The sequence below is a fragment of the Labeo rohita genome, chromosome 5, assembly GCF_022985175.1.
Source record: "Labeo rohita strain BAU-BD-2019 chromosome 5, IGBB_LRoh.1.0, whole genome shotgun sequence".
NCBI classification, from domain to species: Eukaryota; Metazoa; Chordata; class Actinopteri; order Cypriniformes; family Cyprinidae; genus Labeo; species Labeo rohita.
Genome location: NC_066873.1, coordinates 26158544 through 26179769, shown reverse-complemented (window position 1 = coordinate 26179769; position 21226 = coordinate 26158544). Strand labels below are relative to the sequence as shown.

General features: G+C 36.8%; 1 protein-coding gene across 6 annotated transcripts in view; it reads right to left on the bottom strand.

Annotated features, from left to right (window-relative positions):
- Positions 1 to 21226, bottom strand: part of garnl3 (GTPase activating Rap/RanGAP domain like 3) — a 72442-nt gene that overhangs the window by 37797 nt on the left and 13419 nt on the right. For 5 of the 6 annotated variants that reach the window (XM_051109584.1, XM_051109579.1, XM_051109581.1 and 2 more), the window contains one exon: positions 12418 to 12487. In XM_051109584.1, the coding sequence (XP_050965541.1) occupies positions 12418 to 12487 (70 nt within the window). Of the gene's footprint in view, positions 1 to 12417; positions 12488 to 17956; positions 18310 to 21226 lie in introns of those variants that run through there. The other variant, XM_051109580.1, reaches the window with a different exon arrangement.

The window sequence follows — 21226 nt, the reverse complement described above, 5'->3', positions numbered from 1 at the left end:
TCAGAGACTAATTACAGGCAAGTGATCCCTGTGTGTCTGGTCTGTGTGCAGCATTGATCACTTCATCTGTGCATACCACACACACACACACACACACACACGTCTGCTTGTTTTAACACATATTTGTAAGAGAAGTAGTGTCAGTGAAAGTCTATTTACACAGATATTGTGTGTGTATGTGGGACAATCACTTGTACCTGACACGATGTAATCTGGTCTTTGCAGTAAAATTGCAACATCCCCCCAGATGGAACAATGTTGGTTGCTAGGCAACAGAACACAGAACCTCTCCCATTTCCTTTTTCTTCAGTCACCTTGTTTTCCTCCTCACATTTCTCCCACCTTTCTTCTCCACCTGTTGGTCTGCCTCCCTCTCTTTCTCTTCCCTCTTCTCTGTATCTGGCAGACCAAACTGCTAAAAACAGACTGCAGCTGCACTGCAGCTAGAGAGAGACTAGCTGTAAGGGTGTGAGATTGTCGTTGTATGTATTTGAGTGCGTGTGTGTGTGTGTGGCAGATGGTCTGCCTTGGCCTCAGAATGCCAAAAGTCCAGGCAGAACATTCTAGACAGACTCTTGCGTTCACACTAATCGCTTAATAAGCACTCATTTGGTGTCCTAGTTGAGAGAAAGCGAGACCAAAGTGTGAAAAAAGTCATTCTTTAAATAAGTGTATGCTAAGTTAGTGAAGAAAACAAACAATCCACTTTTTTTCAAATATTTGACCATGATGCTAGAATGCTAGATGTTAGAATTGGATGGTGGTGTAGGTATTGTGGTATACATTGACACTACATAATTATTAATATATGTGTAACACTTCACAGTGTAAAAAGTAATAATTTTAAATATACTATGAAGACAATTTATTACATTTCTAGGTCACTGCTTAGTCCTATTTGAAAAAGAACTCTCCGACAAGAGGTTGTCCAAATAAAGGCCGAAGGGATGACACTTTTAGCCATTGAAAAAGAAGTTGGTCATTCCAAATCTGTGATTTCTTAAATATCGCAGATTTACAATGACACTCATTCATTCAAGTCCCAAAAAGCTGGTTGTCCACGTAAGACAAATGCGTGAAAAGACAGAATAATGCGGGAATGGGTTCAGCACTGCAGCTGGAATTGCTTGCCAGTTCAGTGCTGAACAGGGTAAGGAGCAACTTTAATTTATTTTGTCCGATGGGAAACATTTTGTTTGGTATCAAACTACGGAAAGACTGAACCCTGAGTTCGTAAAGACATCAGTGAAAGGTGGTGGAGGAAGTATTATGGTTTGGGGGTTGTTTTCTATACAGATACATGGCAGGGTGAATGCAAATGTTTATCAAAATTTCTGCAGTATTTGAGCTCAGAGGAATCTTAAAGCCTGTATTAATTTACATTAAATGTACACTGAGTGCAAAACAGTGGAAGGGTGGGTAAATTATTAAAAGGTTTCGTGGATAAATTTCTTACTGTTTTGAAAACTGATGCAGGGGGATCAAAACCCTTGAGACAACTTGACATTTGCCCATGACACATGCCTATGATACACAACATCCCCTCTAATGGACTTGCGCATCCCAACGAATCTACTTTCAACACACAGACACACAATAACAGTACATGTCTCATAAGATAGTCTTTTTTTCTTTTGCCCAGTGACATTTTGTGGTGTTATTAAGGTGTTTTGATAAATGCCATGAGGTTAATGATAGCAGGATAACAGCAGGACAGCCTACCAAACTTAAGCAAAAGTTCAACACACACACACACACACACACATACACAAATACCTGAGGAATCATGAGATGGAGTGCAAGAAAGAGAGAGCGCAACAGAATCAGTGCTATTGTGACTGGGATGTAACATTGATCTTTTTAGAGCGCTTCTGTACGTGTTCTCATGCCTCACGCAATAGAGCGAGAGAGAGGCAGAGAGACAGATGAGATGAGGAAAGAATATGGAGAGAGGCACAAATGGAGACAGCAAAGCAGAAAATCTCAGAGAAAAACAAAAGAAAACATTTCCATAATCTAAATCAGTCTACACTGTGGAATGAAGCTTTGGGTAAATTGTGAAACACAGAACAGGTTTAATATACAATGAGACCATCAAACAAAGGCCTGCAATTACCATAAAATTATCACAAGAGTCTTTTCATTTTTTGGAAATGCTAGGAAATTAATCACTGCAAGTTTTGGGCTACTTAAACTTTTTTTTAGCTGCTTAAACAGTTTAATTGCACACAACCTGAACAACTCCAAAAATGTACCTATACTTCCAGCTCACTGCAATTTCTAGCTGAAGTTTCACACTAGACTAATTTCTGGACTGTCGCATAACAAGCAATATAATAAACATTAATATGTTTCATTTCACTTCTCATTTTTGCAATGAGCCCAGGTTAAGAATACTTTTATATAGTATTATTTTATAACACAGACATGCAGCTGTGGATAAATGCCAGAGGAGCTGCTTCATGTGCCCTTTTGGTGAGTGGTGGACCTTTATTTTTAATGTTTAAGGGGCACAGGTTGTAGAAGTGACATCAAACAAGCGACATTTTGTACAATTGCATTTTTCTGTGTGTGTGTTTGTAAGAGATAAAAAAAAGACAGGCAGATGAATGCAGTTCCACTTTTACTTCTTTCTCTAAAACTGTATAAAACACACACACATATAGTATACAAACAGAATACCAGAGAGTAACTAACTAAAATTCAACTGCGAAGGTTCGTAAATGAACCGATGTACACTCTAAAAAATGCTGGGTTAAAAACAACCCAGTGCTGTTTACCCCAACCTGGGGTATTTAACCCAGCGTTTTTTTAGTTGAGTTTTTGACATGGTTATATAAATTAGGGTGTTTTTTAATTATTTTGAATAAATTTACCTGTTAAGGTTTGATGTTGTCACTCTAATTAAGTTTGTTCATTCATTCATGATTAAATTATTAAATGCACTCTAAAAAAAAATGTGGGTTAAAAACAACTAACAATATGATTTGCTGTATATTATACACTCTAAAAACGCTGGGTTTTAATACAACTCAGCGACTGGGTTATTTTGACCTAGGGGTTGGGTTAAATGGTTTAACCCAACCTTTTGGGTAGTTTTATTTAACTCGGCTATTGCTTAAAAATGACTATATTTCTTGTATAAACTGAACCCAAAAATAGGTTGGAAATTAACATTTATTGATAAGTAAAATAAATAACAATTTAATAATAAACATTTTTGTTTAATTGCTTATAAGTGTCTGATGTATCTGATTTTTAATTTTACAACCTTTGTTTTTAAGGCAGCCATATAGTAATTTTTAAACAATAGACCAATTTGTAGTAGACGTCACAGTTACGTCACTTGCATCTGCGCATGGATAGTGGTTGCAGATAACACTGGTAACAAGTGGAGGTAAACGGGTCAAATCCATGGAAAAAGAGGAAAAAAAAAAAAATTTTGTGCCTTTTGATGTCAAAACCGGAATGCAAATCATTTTTAAAGAATACTGTCGTCAAAGAAGCAATTTGAATTTAAACACATGCATTTATGCGTACATACTATAGATGAAATCTGCTATGATTACTCTACTTTTGAAGCATAAATTCGATATAAACAATAATATTTACATATGCTGTTCATAGGGGACGTATTGTATTAGCCCTACAGTTACAGCATTAAATATTATTTAAACCTATTAATATTAACATTTTTACATAACATTTATTTATTTTATCTCACAATTCTGACTTTTTTTTCTCAAGTTTATATTTCCTAACTCAGACTTTACAACTTGATTTAACTTAAAATAGTGAGTTTGTCAATTCTGAGGGAAAAAAAAGCCAGACGTGTGGGACTCCTATTCTGAGCCGAGGGGAAAAGAGAGAATGACAAGTTGTTTACTTTTGAGAATTGAGATATAATCTCAGAATTGCAAGAATAAATTTTGAAATATAAAATCAAATTTATGTTTTTTATTCTTTTATAAAACGTCATCCCTGCTTCGAATCTCTAAGACTATCCAACTATCTAACATCAATTTCGCTGAATAATAGTGCTTATCGCTGGGTGACAAGCTCTTGTAATATGTGGAGAACATTTTGAAAATGACATCTAATCAATATAATCTATAATCTTTTTAAATGTAACTATTTTGTACCATATCCATGTAATTCTCTAGCTGTAAAAGCTATCTCTCTGGGGTTTTCTGCAACCATGATGCGTTCACATCCCGAATGTTTACAGTCGTACAGTATAACTGGTCTATAGCTGAGTTAAATAAAACTACCCTAAAGGTTGGGTTAAACAAAACCACCCAATCGCTGAGTTTTAACCCAGCATGTTTAAGTGTCTATGATATACAGTAAATTATATTGTTAGATATTTACTGTATAGTATAATTAGCTTGTGGCTTGACAAGTTAGTTTCAAAGTAGCCAACGTTGTCTGCATAATACATACACATGAACTTGTCCACAAAATCTAAATGAACATTTACCTGCAGAATGAGATGAAAAAAGGAGAGAGGATGGAGGAGAAATGATACAACAGCTTTTAGTTTAGTTATATTTAACAAAACAAAGGATTTCCCTCAAACACACACCCACACATACTGAAAATGAACAAATCATGCTGACTTGATTTATATAAGTGCGCTTTTCTTTCCCACGCAAGGCATTTCTCACTAGAAGTCTTTCACAAGTGTTCTGAACTCACAGATAACTTTCAGACAATCTGTAAGTAAGCAAATAAATGTCTTCAACATTGCTTAATTGTGTCCCATCATCCCTTGTCCCATCTTTTGAACAGTCTTGTGAAAGTGACCCACCCACAGCATTGGACGCAGTGAGCATGAGTCACTCTTGATGCTTCATATGATAGAGCTGCAGGCAACATGTTCCACTGAGCCCAACATGCTAATTTTACACGCCGCAGTCACTCTGCAGCCAACCCTCCCTCTGCTCAGCATATGTGTGTGGGGTTTGAAGGCGTTTAAACTTGGTTCAAATCAAATAATTATAACGAGAGCAATAAGTCAGAGGCAGAGGCATACTGGGAGATGTGTATGTGTCATCACGCAGCATTATTAGAAATTTTAATATAGCCAGAGGGAGGCCCTCACGACACAACTCACGTTTAATTCTCCAGTCAACTGTGTCATTATATCGGTGTCAGTGTAAGTTAATTCAAACAGTACCCTCTCAAAATCAGGAGTCATCTTCAAGAACTTTAGAGATTTATAAGAAAAATAGTATCAGAAATAATACCTACATTTATACACTACTAAACAGCACAGGACCTGCAGGTAAATGTGGAGACCCAACTCCACCTATATTAATTGTTTTATTTATTTATTTATTTATTTATTTGCTTATGCAGAGCAAAAGCAACAACCAAAGGTGTTTGTTAAAAAAACTAAAGCATGAATGCATTTTTGTACACAAAACATGATGGCTGTGTCTGAAACATAAAGCTGTTGCTCATTGGAATAATGTGCCTCTAAATTTTTGCAAAACTCAAAGTACCTATACAAAGTACCTAAACCTATGCAGAGGAAGCACATTAGAGCCAGTTTACTTATTAAGGGAGAAATTCACTTCCAGAACAAAAATTTACAGATAATGTACTCATCCCCTTGTCATCCAAGATGTTAATGTTTTTCTTTCTTCAGTTGAAAAGAAATAGTTTTTTGAGGAAAAAATTTCAGGAATGTTCTCCATATAGTGGACTTCAATGGTGCCCGTGAGTTTGAACCAGGGGCGCAGATGGGATTTTTAAACTGGGGGGGGACCAAGCTGTCAGCAAATTATTTCAGCTCAGTTATTTTGCGTAACTTGGGCTTTAACTAATGCTCAGGTAATTACACTGGATAATTTGGGCTAAAAAATTATGAAAATCATGATTTGAAATCATGGATAAACAACAATTAACAAAGGCCTGCCTGATCAACACTAGCAATGCATGATCAAACAGTTAATTGTCTAGTATGCCAATCACCCACCAAAACTTCATGCCTTATGCAAAATATGTTTTATTTAGCTAAAATTTAATGTGGTCACATTTGTGCGAGTGCATGGTCTGAACTCCTCTATAAAGCGCGCGTTGCAGCAGGAGTCAGAATTCACTGATCATGTAAAGAGAGGCGCATTCAGTGTGATTGCTTCTGATATAGAGCCTGGTTTATACCACTAGAGGCGTCAGCACGAGCGCGAAGGTGCGTGCAGCTCGCGGCAAAAATGACGCGAATATTGAGGAAGCGACGAATAAACATGCAAGCACTGTCACCGACAGTGTTTCACTTTTCTTTTTGTTTTCATTTTGAAAAGCTATCATTTACCTCACGTTATGTTATGGAGGCTTTCCTTTAATTTTATTTGATTCCTCAGTGTTTGCTAAACGTTATGTAATTTATTAGTCGGTATAGGCTAATACAACATGTGGTGTATGCCATGCTTCATCTTATTCGTTATGTTTTATTGTAGTTATGCTTTTAATAAAGAATAGGCTACCAATGAATCCATCTTTTGTTTTAGTCTTAAAAAGTGAAAGGTGTATAAATGTACGGTCGCAAATTTGCGAATTCGTCTGAAGCCAGACTTATAGCAAAAGAGGAACTCCAGTTCACAAAATTCAAACCAAAAATAATACTACTGATGGGGAAAAAAACGTACATGCTGAGGGTTTACCACTTTCGTTACCATATAACTATAAACTATGATAAAAGTTAATCAGCATGCATTGATTAAAGTTGTAGCCAAAAAAAAAAACCTGACCAATTTTTGTGCTCCTGCAGCCAAATGAGAAAGGTAGTCAGTGGAAAGAATGAGTCTAGAGCCCTGGTCAGCCTGCGACTGAAGCAGCGGCGGCAAAAATTAGGAAGCGGCGGCAGGGACAGTGAGGGTGACGAATCGGATCACTATGATCACTATATATTTGTTATGGAAGTGAACAATATTAAGTTATGACCTCAAATTGCTTTAGTTTACTGCATGGTAAACTTGCTCAGTAGCTCACCTGGTACAGCACTGCATTTGCTATGTGGAGCAGCCACAAGTGTTGTGAAGCACAAGTCACGATTAAAGAGCTCGAAGACTTGAGGAAGTAAGCTTACAGTAAATGTGTTTTTATCTCACACTTGTGCTTTTGTTAACGCTGTTGGTTAGGGTTTAGTGTTGGTGTTATGTTAAAATGTGCGGCACTCATTACAACAACCACATTTATGTTCATTCACTGGATATTTTACTCCGAATGTGTTTGGCCATTGCCTAGGTGTCAGTCAGCCATTCAGTGACATAGCAAATGAAGGTATCCTTTCACATCAGAATGGATTTCAAGCCACTGTAAACTCATATGTAATGATTCTGGAGCAAATTTAATAGGCTTTAGACAAACCAAGCAATTGTGACTACTTAATGACCACAGCGCCAATTTCTCGATAATAATAGACTTATAATTAATTTACTTCTTTCTATTGCTCCATCAGGTGCCATTAAAAAAGAAAAAATATGAAAGTATTTATAAATGTCCATTTAAAGAGCTGTAAGAATGACTAACAATCAACCAGAGGCAAAGAAAGGGAAAATCCTCATGTAAACTTTTCCTTTAATCCATTATACAAAAGTATAATGGTGAGAGACTAAGACTGAGGATTTAAATGAGGCACTGAAGAGCACATACAAAAATGTGTCTGGTTGGAGAAAAGGTGATGAAATGAAACGGGGACAATGAAGCATTGTTCTGTCACTCCATATCTAATTTCTGTTCCTCAAGATTTCTGTTGGGATTCTAAATGTTCTCCAACACGTCTTTAGCTTGCATGTCGGTGGGCACAGTGGGTCAGCTGTGTTCTCTCAATCTTTGATGTTATCGGCTTTCGCATACTGCAGCTGAGGAAGTACAGCTGAGTCCTGTCATAGACTTCAGTGATGCTGCTCTGATGATGACAAAGCATTTTCATCTGCTCTCTTTGAAACACTCCATCTCATGCTCCTTTATATACTGATTCCAGAACAGGCTCAATGTACCAAGTGATAAAAGATACCTCTTCTACAGTATGTTAATCCCAGTTTTATCCTAACCAGCCTTGATAGAGATAAGTGATTAGTGAGACAACATTTTATAGCCGTATATATTAGTTTTATTCCAGTTGTGTCCCACCAGGTAGCGCCACCCAGAATTAAATTTTGCTAAACCAAACCTTGCTCCTCAATGTACACCGTATAATGAAACAAGATTAGAGATTGATTGTGGAAGTTTAAAAACCTTGGATATTGACAAATTCTTTAACAAGAACTGTTAAAAAAAAAAAGCATGCTGTCTGGCAAAACATCACTGAAATCATGAAAATAATGTATGTGTCATTATTTTTTCATGCTCTTCAGCTATGCAGTATGTTCAGAGTGTGACAGAACGAACTATTTAGGAGAACTAGTTCACATACTCTCATGATCATCGCATAGCATTTTCACTTTCGATGTGAACAGAAAAATAGCTTCTTGCTGAAATCAGGGCTGTAACCACTATAGACTTTAGGGGAGACAATTTTTAGGTGGTCTGAAAGTGCTTGTAAATGTCAAATTGATTGAAATGGCCAATCACATCAAAGAAGTCTGGCTTTCCTTTTCACAGAAGCCAAGAAAAAAATCTGTCCTATTTCTCCAATGTTTAAAGGGATAGTTCACCCAAAAAAATGAAAATTCTGTCATTAAAAGAGAAGCCCACTTCCAGAACAACAATTTACAAATAATTTACACACCCCCTTGTCATCCAATATGTTCATGTCTTTCTGTCCTTCAGTCATGAAGATGGTTTTTAAGGAAAGCATTTCAGGATTTTTCTCCATATAATGGACTTCATTGGTACTTCGATTTTGAACTTCCAAAATGTAGTTTAAATGCAGCTTCAAAGGGCCCTAAACGATCCCAGCCGAGGAAGAAGGTTCTTATCTGGCGAAACGATCTGTCTTTTTTTTTTTTTTTCTTTTTTTTTTTCCAGAAAATAAGAAATTGTATACTTGTGTAGCACTAGCTCTTTGATGCGCGTCCATGACTGTACGTACTATTGAATCACGGCGAAAGGTCACGCGGAACATAGGCGAAACGTAGGCAGAACTACAGATTGGCAAAGACTAAGGAAGTGCAAGTAAGTCAAACGCTGTTTACAAACAAAAAGGTACAACGATGTTGGATGATTCTGAAGTTGTAGGAGAAAAAAAGATGGAGTTTTTCGCCATACTCTACCTTTTTGAGCCGGAGTACACAGACGATGAACTGATTCGTAGTGTCGTGGACACGCATCCCAGAGCCTGTGCTACACAAAAGTATACAAATTTTTATTTTTCAAAAAAAAAAATCGGATCATTTAGAGCCCTTCGAAGCTGCATTTAAACTACATTTTGGAAGTTCAAAATCTGGGCACCAACTGAAGTCCATTATATGAAGAAAAAACCTGAAATGTTTTCCTCAAAAACCATAGTTTCTTTACGACTGAAGACAGAAAGACATGAACATCTTGGATGACAAGGGGGTGAGTAAATTATTTGTAAATTGTTGTTCTGGAAGTGGACTTCTCCTTTAATTACTCAACCTCATATTGTTCCAAATCTGTAAGACCTTCATTCATCTTTATAACACAAATTAAGATATTTTTAATTAAATCCAAGAGCTTTCTGAGCCTCCATAGACAGCATTTGTACCATCACATTCAAGGCCCAGGAAGGTAGTAAGGACATGTTGATGTCATGATGTCACATGGACTATTTTAATGATATGTCTTTACTACCTTTCTGGGCCTTGAATGTGGTAGTTGCGTTGCTGTCTAAGCAGGGTCAGAAAGCTCTTGGATTTCACCATCAATTCATGTTCTGAAGGTCTTATGGGTTTGGAACAACATGAGGGTGAGTAATTCATGACAGAATTTTCATTTTTGGGTGAATTATCCCCTTTAGGATGTTGTTACAGCCTTGGTTGGAATTATTTCTTTTTGGTATCTCATTAGTCAACCTTTGACATTAAAGTCCCTGCATTCAAATACAGTATGCCTACTAAAGTAAACAAACAGCATTATTACACGTCACATCAGTAGTATGTCTGATTTCAACATGGCTAATGTATTTGATCTAGATTTAGATTTAATCTAGATTTAGATTGATCTAGACTGTTGTGTATTTATACTACACACAACAATACTTTACATACATTATCATACATCATCAAGTGCAGCACATTCTACTTTCCAACACAGATACTGTGTTGGCTGTTGATCTGTGATCAGGTCTAATGTCTTGGTTGAGTTTTCTATGATTATAGGTTATGGAATCAGTATCTAAAACATGTCTAGCCACTTCTAGAAAGTGGTCAGCATATAATAGCGTCTAAACAACAGTCATGTTTACATTATGCAGTAATGAGAGGATGGAACACTTGGGAAGCTTTTAACTCAAAAACCTCACGTAGACACACACGCATTACATTCTTCAGCACTTAGACACACACTTTGCACTTAGAGGTCATAAAATCACCTATAAGAGGATCCCTGGAGCTAATGCACTTATATAAACCGACTGAAACATGCATCTAGTCAGCCATGCATGTAAAAATTACATCTAAAACATCAAGAGTGTGCAAATTTCTTATTCATTTGGTTGTCAGGTTGCAGCCTATGAAAAAGTATGTGAAAAATATGACCTTATAACCATGCACTGTTATTCGGAGTCTACGTTGTGTATGTTTTCACAATGTAATTGTATAATAATGTAATGAAGGTGGTCAATACCGTTATTTTCCTCTCATGATGATTACACTATTAAATGCAAAACATACACATGAAAGTGTAAATGTAAAATTATGCAAACACTAGCATGAAAACCACAACAGAATCAATTAGTAGTATAATATAATAATTGATATAACAGAAAAACACTGTCAGGCAGAAATCCATAATAAGAGACACATTCTGAAATAATGAATGTAATTAAGCACAGCAATCTTCAGAGAAAAAAGAGAGAAACAGTACAGCCTGATTTAAAAAGAGCAATGTAGCAAAGCAAAACAAACTATTAGAAACAGCTTAAAAACAAAATCATATGGAAAAATAAAGAGACAACCTAACAAAAGTAAATGTGGCTTGCATGCCACATTTTTAAATTGAACTAGATGTTTCTTGTTTTAAATTTACAACGGATATAAGAGAGGGGTAAGCAATCAGATGATCATTACTGCAAAATAAACCCCAACAGAGAGAAAAGGACACTGACGTGAAACATATTACACGGCTGCTTACTAAATAAATGGACATGAAATATTGATTTGTGCTGAAATTATTTTATTATGTGAGAAGAAAGAGACTGTGGAGAGTCCAGGGTTGGCCTTTCCATGTTTATTTCTGTGGTAATGACTATGAATGCCTGTGTAAATTATTCTATATATGGCTGCTTAAAGAATAAGTATATACATGAACATGAAATTGATTTGAAATTTTGATTTGAGATCCCTTATAGAAACCACAGAGAAACAGAACACAATCACAAAGAAGTCAGTATACCGCGTTGCCCTGGACAACGGCCGTTATTCATAAATATTAGACTGCTGAGTGCCATGGTTGACCAATCAGAGTCAAGCATCCCAGAGCGCCATGTACTCTAGGTACTCTTATGCAAAAGGCAATTACAAGATTAGATTGATTTTTGATCTTCTATGCAATGTACATTTTACAAAACCTTCAAAGCAATTGTGCTTATAATCTAATTTGAAGTAAAAAAATAATAATAATTTTCATTACTGGCCTCAGACTTTTGGATGCCACGGTAGCTTTAGATGCCTAAGGACAGTTGCACATATGCAGTAACAAATGCCCTCCTTGCTCATTTTCTCACACAGACACATGCAGTCACGTCACATACACACATTTATATTCTCCATCTGTCATGCATGATAATGCCTGTGGTTTTGTGACATGGTTCTATCTGACAAAAGGTCACCCATTTCCTTCAACCCACAAACCTCCTGTGCGTTTCACATAGGAAGTAACATCTAGTGTGGTACTAAGCCACTTCCTCTGTGCAACAACTATCTAGGAGAGACAGACACCACTAGAAGAAACACACCCACACTCGCTCAATACAACATGACACATGTGTTTGACCAGGCAAAACACTCTCAATCATATAAATAATTCTAATTTTGTGCCTATTTAACCTACTGTAAAGATCCTGCCAGTGTGAGATGATGTTTAAGTGAGAAATTTAATTACAAAGATGTTCAAATCTCATCTGATAAAACAGAACTGCGAACAGAAGCAATCAATGAAACAGAAACACGTAGCTACTCTTGTCACAACAGTGCACAGGCGGAGAAAAATAGATTAGAAAGAAAAAAAAAAAAGAATATGTAAATATATAATTGTACAAAAAACCTAAAAAAAAAAAAGAGCCCTCACCAGTTCAACTGATCCATAGTGTTTCCGGCTGAACTCTCCTCTCCTGCACCCAAGATCCTCTGATGCTGAGCTGCAAAACAGAGCACATAACCGTTTAGATTAATTTAATGGCACACAATAAGTTTTGCAATCATATTTTAATATGATTTCCCATTGAGAAGTGCTTTGCTGTCACTCATTTCCACATGTGAACCCACAGAGCATGAAGAAACGGCATTTTAGCTTTAATACCAGAAACCTGCATTCCAAAACATAGAAGCTCCGCCCACTACACCTCACATTCCTGTGATGTCGCATCCTGACACGTTTTGAGTGAAGTAGTTTCAGATTATTAGAGCGAGAACCACATGCTCAGTGACTCAGCTGACAACTAGACATCACACATCTTCCCAAAACCTCAAAGAGGATCTCTCCCATTAAAACCACTTCACAGGAAGACCGTAATGGCACTAAAGGTGTCATTTCTGTGCCACTAGCATCGCCCAAATAAAAGAGATTAGATAATGCCTTTTTACACAGGTTTTCCAAATTTCCGACCAGAGCTCAACAACTATATAACTGTAACTTCATACATTTCTGCAACACTGTAAATACATACCTTACTGCACGTTTGGCGGCAGTTTCAAAGTGTTCAGAGAGTGTTGTTAAAACACACGTTGCACGTTTTTATTACGTTGGTACAGGCTCATATTGCTGCGTTTTTATTACGCTGCATGAGGTACGTATTGCAGCTGTTCAGAATTCAAATATCCAGGTAGCGTCGCTAAAGGTTAATGCTCTATCGTGTTGTGTATATATGCCCTACACCAACCCCAACCCCAACCCTAAACCTATCCAAAATTGTAAAACAAATGCGAGAGTGATATAAAAACACATTTGTTGATGCAGCCATGCTATTTTAACTGTCTTCTCCTGATTTGAGTTGTTTTGTTGAACAGTAGTTTCACAGGGTTTGTACCATAGCTCTTCATCACTCAAGTGCAACGCCGTATAGTGTGAGCTACTGAGCAAACCTTCTGAATTAAAAAACGCTTAGTGAGTATCAGTTTTCAAATCATACAGGATGTTTAAATTTTGAAGCCATAACATAATATGGGGCAGCCGTGGCCTAATGGTTAGGGAGTTGGGCTTGTAACTGAAAGGCTGTGGGTTCGCGTCCCAGGTCTGGCAGGGATTGAAGGGGGGGGAGTAACCAACAAATAACCAACGCTCTCTCCACCCTCAATACCACAACTGAGGTGAGTCCCTTGAGCAAGGGACTTTCCTTTCCTTTTATAATATTCTGCAGGTAATTGTGTGAAAATGAGGCTTTATTTATTAAAACTCTGTGTAAATCATACTTTGTATGAAAAGGAATAAAAGTTGTCAGTTTTACTGTTCATTTTAACTGGAAACTGCAGTGATTCGTACATATAGGTGCGTTTTTCAGTTTTGCAGAAATGTATATAGAGGCATGTATTTCCAATAAGCCTATGTTGCAGCAAGTAAGGATGGCCCACTAGACTATCACTTTCCTTATCAAGTCAGTGCAGGAGTCTTTTTAAGAGCAACAAAAAATGTGTATATGCCATTGTTTTCTCACACTAAAGTGTGAGAACTGCTTTCATTCAGTGACTTCAAAGTTGTATAATGTCCAGCTATTATTTCAAATAAGAAATGTGATTTATTTGTAGCATATACTAGTATAATCGATTACGTAAAATATTTTTTATTGTAAGGGATATAAAATATATAACCCTGGACCACAAAACCAGTCTTAAGTAGCGCAGGTATATTTGTAGCAATAGCCAGCAATACATTGTATCAAAAATTATAGATTTTTCTTTTATGCCAAAAATCATTAGGATATTAAGTAAAGATCATGTTCCATGAAGATATTTTGTAAATTTCCTACCGTAAATTTATCAAAACTTAATTTTTGATTGGTAATATGCATTGTAAAGAACTTAATTTGGACAACTTTAAAGGTGATTTTCTCAATATTTAGATTTTTTTTGCACTCTCAGATTCCAGATTTTCAAATAGTTGTATCTCGGCCAAATATCGTCCTATCCTAACAAACCATAGGTCAATGGAAAGCTTATTTATTCAGATTTAGATGATGTATAAATTTCAGTTTCAAAAAATTGACCCTTATGACTGCTTTTGTGGTCCAGTGTCTTGCATGCAATATGAAATAATAAAACTTTCTTGTGGTGGGGCAAACAATGTTAGTAGGGAAAATACAACTCTGATCTACTGGCCTGGTCCTTCCCATTTGAGCCCTGTTTCTATCTGCCATGGGCTGGACAAACACATAGCTCTGCCCTCAAACTGATACCATTGGTTGAGCCAGTGTTGCTATGTCAGGAGGAGATGCTCAAACCAAAAAAAGCATTTTGATGCCGCCAACCTACAGTTTTTACTTTTTTAGGAGCCCATCAACCCACGAAATGCTTACTTATAGTTGTCTCTGTATATTAAACTGGGATGTGAGAAAGTATTTCAACATTAATAAAAATGCAAACATCACTTCTAATAATGCTGCTGTTTTAGTCTACTACTTGTGATGCGGAACTCCTTTTTCATAATGTTTGCTTTATTGAAGACAACATCTCTTCTGACTGAGGTTTAAACAATTTATATGCTGAGCCACATGAACGCTTACATTTATTATAGCCATTTCGCTTCAAGTGCAATGTAAATTGTGCATGTGAGCAAACACATTTCCTCTGTGTGAGGGCTATCATTATGTTTCCATTAGTGCAGAATGCAGCTAAGAATGTCTACTGACAACAGAAGAGATACTGCGCATGTCATGCATGTATAGATCGGGCTAAGTTATAAGCGGGCGGAATCTGCAGACTTCCTTTTTTTAGGGATTTAAATACGGTAAAATGTTTAATGGCACTCCTAATTAAAGCTGAAAGTTTTGTGAAATAAACCAAAATGTTTAATGAATTAAATAATTCATTAGATACTAAGTTCCGCATTTGCAGATCCCGTGTGGGAATGGTTATACGCAACATGTTTCTGATCACAAGAATGTGCATGCGTTTTTGGTTTATTTATGTAGCTTTAGAAGCTTAAACATAGATGCCTCATTTCCTATGCACTTCTGCTTTGCACCATGCAATGCTCTCAGATGGGGGAAGGAAGATGGTTAATTAAAAGATTGAGAAAAAAAAAAATGAAATGAGATAAAAGGTCGACTTCTGAAATGGCCTCATATTCCTGTCAAAATGACCTGGTGAATTACAGTCAGTTACTTGAACTTGTATCATGAATCTTATTTAACTGAGAGCATTTAAAGACAAAATGCGCAAGTGATTCTAGCAAACAAGACAAGGAAAGAAAGGAGTGGCTCATCATTAGATGATTTACTGTGGCACGGGGTTGAAAGAAACCTGCTCCACATTCAAAAACACTACCCTGGAGGAGAAAACAATTAACAGCTGAGGACACAAGACATCTTTAGCTGCAGAACGGCTTATTGTTTCACTCGTATCTTCAAACAAACCTTTAGAATGGTTGCATTGACAATGAATAATTTCACAAAAATTAATTAATTTTTTGAAAAGAAATCCTATAATGATGATGATAGTAGTAATGCACTGGCAGATGACTGTGTTTGCAATTATGATAATAATGACAGCAACAGCATTACATGATTAGCATAGCCATTACCCTCTGGTAGTACTGCGAAACCAAATACGGTCAAGTTTGTTCACAGTAATCACTCCTGTTATGCATCTGCGATAATAATTTTGTGATAATGATCTGGCATGATATCATATTTCCAATGATGCAGAGCTCAATGTCTTAGACATTCGCAGACCACGCATCTCTGATGCCTTGCCACATGACCAAAGAAAAGGTTACAAGTGAAGCGGTTGCAGGCAGTCTGACAACGAACGTCTGACACCGCAATCATTAAGAACAAAACTGCCCTCTGAGCTCCAACTTTCTCATTATGCACCAACTCTGCTGTAGAGAAAAAAACAGCACTGTTAAAACAGATTAATATAATTAAGCTAACACTGCAGCGGAAAGTCAGAGAACTTGCCTTTGAGAATATGTGTGATAAAAATGGATAACAAAGACAAACACACGAGACAGTAGGGGAGAGAACGAAGGACTTTGAAAACCATTGAAAAATGATAGAACAGTCTAACAGTAGATAACTGCGAATAAACAACTTATAGCATTTTTGTTCTAGAGTTTGTTGCAATAATTCAACAGCAGGCTAGCCGGAATATGAGTCTGTATTTATATAAACTGCATGGATGTGTATGGTATATAGCCTAGTTTTACCACAGGTCGAGAGTTCAAAATGGCTTATGTGATGACACATGATCTGTCATACTGTGCCAAGTGGTATGTGTCGGTGTGTTTCCCCAAAAAAAAATACTACTACTGTAGTAAAAAAAAAAATAAATGTGTAATACTCTGTTAAAACACATCAACAGGTGGATTTTAGTCCCGTACCCATTGGTTGACAACATTATGTTGTCATGTAAATAATTGCTGAGTGACATCACTCGCACCTCAAATTACCGCAGATTCGCTGCGGTGTTGAGGAAAGCTTCTTATATGATTGTGGATGTACTTTACTGTGACAAACACACCACAAACCCCATTAAAATGAACACCAAACCCACCTTTATTTCATAATTTAATTTGAGAAAACATTGTTTATTGTGACGCCAGTCGCTGTACAGTGGCGCATGGATGTCCACTCTACCGAGAGGCATTCGCATAAATAATTTACTGATTTTCCGTACTAGTATATCCCACTACTACACAGTGGGAAAGTCTAAAACATTTTGTCTGAGCAGGATTGCATCCTATGGGCGATACGTAACACAAAGCAGCGAAGGTTTTCTCTTCCCAACCTAAATTAATTTACTTAGGATGCAAGGACTTGTGGACTCTGTACAAATATTACTGCGGTGCTGGAGGGAAATAAGAGAGCAGCTTCTTAAAGAGGCCGTTTAGGCAAAAATGAATATTCTGTCATTTAAACACTCGCGTGTTATTTTAGACTTAAGAGCACAAAACTATCAAGCTCAGCCACCACTGACTTTTAGTGCATAATTTTATAAAATGAAAGTGAATGGTGATTGACACTGTAATTCCGCTTTACATCTACTGACAAAAACAAAGACAGTAATTTTGTAATAATATAAGGGTGAGTAAATTATGACATTTTGGGTTAAGTGTCCTTTTAGAATGACAAGACCGCAACATTTAAAACACACCCACACGGAAACATTTAGAAGAATTAATATACAAGCTTGGAATGTCAGTTTGTAAAAAGAAAGATGAATGATATATTGGAAGCGCTTGTTTCCAATATCCGCAGCCAATGTTGATTGATCACTCCGGGGAGGGTGCAGCTTGTTGCACGTTCAAATGAGATGCAAGAGTCCATAACCCTTGATACTGCTGCAATATGACTGTGTCAGAATAACCTCCACAAACAAACTGATTATAATATCGCAATGTTAATATCTACATTTATAAAAACGTAAAAATATGCAATAACTGAATGCTTTACCGTTGGTTGAAACTCAACAGTTTGTTCGCTGCAGGGTCTGCACCGCTCATGGCCCCATGCGATGTTATTCTCTCCCGCAGTCCAAGTTCTTCTGTCCCTCGCCTTTTTTTCTCTGTCTTCTCTTTTAAAGAGATAGATTAGTAACCGTCATTGTCCCTACAGCTGCTCTTGCTGCTGTATCCCTTCATTGCGTTGCTTTTTTAGTATTGGTAGCGCGTTTCTGCCGGTCCCTTTCTTAATGCACCTGATGGACGCAGTGGTGAGTTTCATATGGGCACACAGGACACACCTCGCGCGTAACTGAACATTCAAGAAGCAGATTCTCGTAGACTGGAGTCCCCATACGGCCGCGCGCAATGCTCGTGACCGAGAGAGAGTCAGGTGGGGAGCTTGTTAACCGCATATTCTCTGTCTCTCCATTTATATATGTGTGTGTGTGTGCGTCAGTCTTGCCAAATCAATAGACCCTTAGCAAAATAATAAAAGACGAGAAAATATCAAAGAATGAATGACAGCACCTTAAAGCTATAAAGCAGATAACATAAAAAGCAACAAATGACTCCAATGGCAATTATAAGATGACTTTTTCTTTAATTTATTTATCAAACAGCATTTTTATATTTTTCAATTAAAGTTTACATATTAAAGATAACTATAATGTAAAAAAATAATAATAATAAAATAAAAATATTTCACAGTAAATTGTATTACTGTTATTCTTTAATTAAATGTACAGGTTTTTTACACAACAAATACAACACTTTTTTTTTTTTTTTTTTTTTTTTACTTGTAAGGAAACTTCCCAGATAACACACGTACGTCTGCAAGATGTGCGTTAAAGATCACATGCAGACATCTCCGTCTGATGTCTCCGTGATGTATGTGTGCTATCAGGGTATTGTGTTTTTACGACATGTCATCAATCGGCCATATTGGCGGCAACTGAATGTAAACAATGCCACTGAACTGAATGAATCTTGTATATTTTGCTGACTATTGCTGCTAAAAAAAAAAAAAAAAAAGAAAAAAAAAAAAGAAAAATTATTTTCATGTTCTGGGCTGTACTAATTGGTCAGACCAGGAAAAACATTTGAAGTACTATAGACTGACAAAAGTTAAAACAAATTAAGGAGAAGAGTGCAAAAAACTGTCTGAGGAACAAAAGGTGTTTGTGGTTGGCCAAACTGAACCAGGATTTCCAGTGCAAAAGTCTTAACAACATTTGTGTTTGTTCTTATCATTTCCGGTCAGGTAGGTGAAATATTAGGTTAATATCTTAATTACTACTGTTTGCATATGTTTACCACCTGTTAACTAGTTAACTAATTAGTTTATCAAAATATTGTGCCCTTTCCTGCTTAATAAGTCCTTCTCTATATAATTTAGCAGCTTCCACGTTTTTTCCATGGTTTAGACGGCATAAATTAGCAGAACAATGTATTCAATACATTAACTGTGCAATCCATGCTGTTGTTTACATCTGAGTATCACCAATATGGCCGTGCATCCGGGTAACTGACCAAATTGTGACATAACTGCAAATATTTTTATATATATATATATATAATTTTTTTACTTACTTATTTTTTTTTACTGCGTATACGGTGTAGAAATAGACAAGGTAGATTTCTCTCTCTCTTACTCTCTCTCTCACACATACAAAAACACTTGGTGAAATATTTTAATTGGATTATTTAATTGCCTTAGTGGCAAGCGATTTAAAGGGTGAAAGATTATTATTAATTGAGTGCATTCACTGAAATACTGAGCATCTTTTATTACAACGATTTCCTTCCATGTCTGTTAGGTTTGCTGTCAACATAATTTTAGGCACTTACAGTCACTGCCTATGGTGCGTTGAACAGCATGTAACGCTACCCGAGATCATCATGCTGTAGAGCCAGACAGCTTCTCATTAAGGCACTCATTTACATTAGAAAGATTCAGGCTTGCATGATTTTTAATAATGTCACAACTGGTGACTGTGACTTACAGCTGCTTCATCATGGCAAAGGAATAACAGTTTTCACCCGTTCTGTATGCAAACGCATTACTTTATGAGGTGAGTCCATGCAAATGAGGATAACCATAATTTCCACTGGCTGTGAAAAGCAGAGCATTAGACATATGTGTTTGCATGCATGTTTTGCCATCTGTCTCCAAGGACGCTGCACACTTTGCATTCACAAAATGAACACCATCCACTAATGAAAAGCATCCCTCCTCCTGTGTATGTGTTTCTAGACGGTGTGTTTTTTGCTGTTATGATCTCATAACCTTCATTCCTCTTCCCGCTGCCCCAGGTCTACCCATAATCCTTCTGTCTAGCACAGAAGTGAGGGGTGCAATGAGGTCATTGTTCAGACAATAACCTTTTCTTCTCATTTAATCTCTCTCTCTCGACTCACCCTCACTCTCTGATGATGTCACACACTCAGACACATCTCCACGCCTGTTCTGTTCATTACACACCTGCACCTGCAGAACATGTAACTCTTTAAATGCTAGACACTTGATGAGACAGAGGGAAAGTGAGATTATGAGAGTCTTGAGGATATTAAGTAATACAAGAATCCTGGGATATGTAGTAGGAAGTGGACGGAGACTTAATGTCAGACTGTTTCATTTCCTCTGTTACTATTAGTAGCAGACAACATGCTATCAGATAAACTGACGCATGCAGTAAAGGACTCAAACAGAAACGTAACATGAGCAGCGTGTATCTGGTATGTAAGTCCCTCCCTGATGACATCACGGGTAGTAATGGATCATTGAGAACAGGTACTAAATAATTTTGGAAACCTACACGCTTAAAAATAAAGGTGCTTCACGATGCCTTGAAAGAATATTTTTTGTTCAAATGGTTCCATAAAAAAACCTTTAACATCTGAAGAACCTTTCAGTTTCACAAAAGGTTCTTTGTGGTGAAAGATGGTTTTTAAAAAGTTAAGAAAGAGATGCTTCTTTGTGGAACCAAAAATGGTTCTTCTATGGCATTGCTGAAGAACCTTTTAAAACAGCTTTATTTTTAAGAGTGTACTGTTTATTATACAACTGTAAGGAAAACTAGGTGGCATCAAAAATAAAATAAAAAAAACTAATTTTGTGCAATTATTGCCTTGAAACTGATGAACAGAGGAAATCAAGCCATGTACAGTTAGATTTGTACATAAAATCAAGCTGAGCATTCATGTGGTGTTTTTGTGCTGAGGGGTTTGTGTTCAGGTGTGTGTGCACACGCTTTTGTGTGTGTTTGCAACCTGAACTCGT